Source organism: Nicotiana tomentosiformis, chromosome 1 (genome assembly GCF_000390325.3).
Source record: "Nicotiana tomentosiformis chromosome 1, ASM39032v3, whole genome shotgun sequence".
NCBI classification, from domain to species: Eukaryota; Viridiplantae; Streptophyta; class Magnoliopsida; order Solanales; family Solanaceae; genus Nicotiana; species Nicotiana tomentosiformis.
Genome location: NC_090812.1, coordinates 145,163,497 through 145,167,974, shown reverse-complemented (window position 1 = coordinate 145,167,974; position 4,478 = coordinate 145,163,497). Strand labels below are relative to the sequence as shown.

Here is a 4,478-nt window from a genome sequence, read left to right as displayed (position 1 = left end):
ACTCTTGTTGTGTTGGTAGTGCAGCTGTCAATCTTTAAAACATCAGTATTTCTAGGTCATAGAATTCAGTGGGTAGTTCTTGAAGGCGTACCCATATTATGAAAAAATTAATGTGATTTGCATTGGGATTGAATTTTGGTGTCCATTTCCTAACACTAAGGTATTGTGAGCCAATAAACTATGGTCCATGATTTATGGCCCATTGATAGAGATCATGGGATGTGAAGTGAATGAGATAGTAGTGGTTACCCAAATCTATGAGGTTCAGTGGTTCTGTTGAGCTCAGGTTTTTTGTGTTTTTCTGCGTAGTAAGTTGTAACCCATGTGCTTACCCAGTAGTTCGATGATTACGGATTGTTTCCAGGGTTCATATAATCTATTTTTGTTCGCTATTGTGATGGATATGAAATTTGGGTGGTTAGTTGTATTATCTTTTTCTTCCTCCTGGGTAAGGTTAGTGAAAATTATGCCGTCAAAATCCATAGGAGAAAATGTTTGGTTTTGGGTGACTGTATCCTAACTTACCTGTGCTTCCATATTTGTGTCAGCATCTTTTGGTCTGTGCTTACCGCGTGTGAGGAGATCTTCCTCCTCGTTGGTTTGTGAGCTTCCTTCAATTGGTTACCTTTTTGGTGTGGTAGATAAAGTGGACAGTGGGGTGGGTGAATTGATGAAAGTATATAGGCCCTCTCTCAAGTCATAGTTGTTGACATATCATCTCATTTTTAAATATATAAAAATATTTTTTTTGGGGGGGGGGGGGGGGGACAAACTTAGAAAACAAATGCACCACACAAATTAGGACACAAAAATTATTAATACTGCAGTTTATCCATAGGTAAATCAAGCAACAAAAGTTTGATAATTGATACAACTGTTTATTGACCTATGAAACAAATATCAACGGATCAAATAATCCAGCTTCAATACGAGAATTGACAAGATGAAGGGAAAAGGTATGACCGCACCACAATTATTAGTAATTAAAATGCTAGCTGCCAAAGAGTAAATTAAAAAAAAATGAAAAGGAACTTAGACATTAATTATAGTTACTAGACCTCAATAATGCAACACATAAGCATCATACTGAACACTAGCATCTCCAGTTTTCATATCCCATGAATGAGTACTGGCCTGAACATATCCTCTAGCAAATCGGAAAAGCCCACTGCCGCCGATCACCGCCATCTCTCTCACCTTCTCAAACACGGAATTCCGGCCGAGTACGGTAAATGTACTTCCATTATATTTCCCTTCAACAAAGGCAAAGTTCATGACCATCATTAAACCAACATCATTTTGTGAAGCAGAAGCATAAAACCCTTGTGCCCTTCCAACAATCTTGGAACTCAACTCTGGTCCTAGGGTTAAAGCATTATCTATCATATTCATTTGACCAAAGCCTGTGGTTGTGTTTTTTGGTGGTGGAATAATCATCATAGATGTTGGTTTGGAGCCACTAAGGATGTCATGCCAGTAGAATTTGAAATGGCTGAGTTTTTCCTTTCTTAGACCCATAGATTTTCTCTTTATGGATTTTCCAAATATGTGTTCTTCTCCGGTGGCCGGAAAAGCTACTAGAAAGAGGAGAATGGAGATGAGGAAGATATGGAATAGTTTAGCCATGAAAGCAGATTCTTTTGGTCACTTAATTCGTGGAGAATAAAACCAAATGGTGTGTACTTGTGTATATGGATACCCGTTTTATAGAAAGGTCAAGGCGAAATGTTTATATATTGTAAAAACCATAACTTGGACTGTTAACCATATAAGCTCTATAAAATTGGGTTTAACTTCGAGTTTTTCATACCTTATCTTTAAGGGTAGGTTTATTTTGGTCCCTCAAATATAACCTTGAGCATGTTTAGTCCCTTAAGTATGCTAAAGTAGAGCACATTTAGTTTCACCGACACAAAATGTTCAAAAACTAACGGTGTTACTCAACTCTGATTCATGAAGCAAATCTTCTGCTCTGAAGCAAAACGTTTCCTCTCCTTTTATTGGATAACGCAAATTGTCACTTTAATTCCTCATTTTTAGATAATGTCTTCTAAAATTTTGACCTTTAAAATATCCCCCTTATGTGCCAATTTTCAATGAGAAAATGACATTGTATAGCCGCTGCAAAAATAATAACCGAAAATATATAAAATTTGTATATATATATATATATATAAATTTTAAAAATTCGGTTAATTTTTTCAAAAAGAAAAGTTAAAATTTGAAAAAAAAAATAGAGCTGCCAAGATCACTTCTAGGCATATTATTGAAGCAAACGAATAACCAGGTTGTATTATTATTTTTAGTCCGTGCCAGAAATTATTTACATTTGGTAGCGAAAAAAGTATATAAATTTTGTATTATTTTTGTTGTATATTAACATACAATATATATATATATATATATATATATATATATATATATATATATATATATATATATATATATATATATATATATATATATATATTTTTTCGGCTATTATTTTTATAGTGGCTATACAGTGTCATTTTTTCATTAAAAACTGGCACAGAAGGGGATATTTTCAAGGTCAAAATTTTAGAAGACATTATCTAAAAATGAGGAATTAAAGTGATAATTTGCGTTTGTGTCAGTGAGACTAAATGTGCTCCACTTTAGCATACTTAAGGGACTAAATATGCCCAAGGCTATATTTGTGGGACCAAAATAGACTTACCCTCAAAGATAAGAGACAATATTGGCCAAAAACTTCTATACGATAATAGTTTAATTGGAAAAAATCCAAATTTGTCCCCAAACGTTTGTAATTTATCTTATAGTCTGTTCAGCCAAACTTCTAAAATCAGCTTATTTTAAGAAAGTATTTTTTTTTTCAAAAGTGCTTTTCTTACAAATACTATTGGTAAGAAACAATTTGTGTTTAATTAATTAATTTGAAAGACACTTCTGAGTTGCAATTAGTGTTTGACCAAACTTTTAAAAAATATTTCTAAGTGCATTTTTTTCAAAAAAATACTTTTTGGGATTCGGTTTTCCAAAATTCTTTCTACTTCTACTTAAAACACTTTTTTCTTTAAAATGTTTCCTAAATACTTTAATTTTGAAAGTACTTTTTTAAAGTGCCTTCCATTAATATATCGGCCCATAGGAGTCCTCACTTATTTTTCAGTCTCATGTGCTCCTCTGACTAATGGTTTTTTCATCGTGAAAAAATGATTTTGGTTGACACGGTGGAAGCGTCACAACGATATATTTGAACCTCTTTAATATGCCCCTATGTAGCCAATCAAATCAACATTTTCACGGTGGAAAATTGTTAGTAGGATGAGACGAAAGATAACAGGCCAAAGGCTCTTAACGGAGGACATATATAAGACAAATCGCAAACATTATAAGCATATTTAAATCATTTTTCTAGTTTAATATTTTTTTTACAGGTTACCGTAAAGACAATAAAAGATGGAGTAATAAATTCATCGAAATTATTAAAGTAGAAAATAAAAGAAGTAACTTTCTGCATCAAGTTAAATTACATTGATTATATAAAAAATCAATAATACAATGTCAATAAATATAAGATAAATTGTCACAAGCCATCCGAGAAAAAATCACTCACTATACTCCACTTGTCATATGATAATGTCAACTAGATTCGTGACCCTTTTTATTCAACTATAAAGATCATTCCTTACTTGACTATTGTTTCAGTAAATATCTTGATTTATGATAATATCACAAGATTATGATTTTTGTTAATTGGACTTAACTATCAAAATAGGTGACGCTAGAAGAAATTACTTTTATTTATGATAGATTTTTAGCACAATTTCGATAGTATATGAAAGTAGTTAGCACACGTGATATATGTTGTATGTCATAACATTCAACGTTGTGAAAAACAGACTAGAAAATGAACATTCAACTTAAAATGAAAAGATAGTCAAGCGTATAATTTATTGTCAGTTACAACTTACAACTAAATAAATGGACGGAATTCAATTTTAATCTTAGTTCTTGAGTCTTTGAGTTCACACCTAAATGTCACAATTAGACAGTAAGCCGTTAGCCCCGTACTTATGTAACGATTTCTTAAAATCTTGATAAGGTGTATAAAGAAATAATTTCCAATTTATATTTGTAACATATGTTACCGACTCGTCAAACATGCTTTTTGATTAAGGGACATGGAAAAATGATTAGGTTAATTTCAATCAAGGGACATGGAAAAATGATTAGGTTAACATGCAATACAGAGTGGATCGAATGATTAAATATGTCACACCTTTTGTACGTGGAACTGGTAAACAATTGGAACTTTCCTTGACGTGTGCATTCTTTTCTTGAGTTTGAATATGAAGTTTGAAATATTATGCGAAGAATTAGAAATGTATTTGATGACTCAAAAGTTTTGTTCATTTATTTACTTATATTTTCTTGGACCAAACTTTACGTTGCGAAATGTAGCAGTCTGTCAGAATATTGTCTGACGTGATTAT

General features: G+C 32.2%; 1 protein-coding gene across 1 annotated transcript; it reads right to left on the bottom strand.

Moving 5' to 3' along the window:
* Positions 1–798: 798 nt before the first annotated feature.
* On the bottom strand, positions 799–1,719 carry LOC104106830 (dirigent protein 22-like). The gene has a single exon (XM_009615468.4). The coding sequence runs from the start codon at positions 1,624–1,626 to the stop codon at positions 1,060–1,062; it is 567 nt and encodes a 188-aa protein (XP_009613763.1). The 5' UTR covers positions 1,627–1,719; the 3' UTR covers positions 799–1,059.
* Between the last annotated feature and the right edge of the window lie 2,759 nt (positions 1,720–4,478).

Coding starts and splice junctions, on each gene's coding strand:
- LOC104106830 (XM_009615468.4), bottom strand. CDS start 1,626: ATGGCTAAACTATTCCATATCTTCCTCATCTCCATTCTCCTCTTTCTA.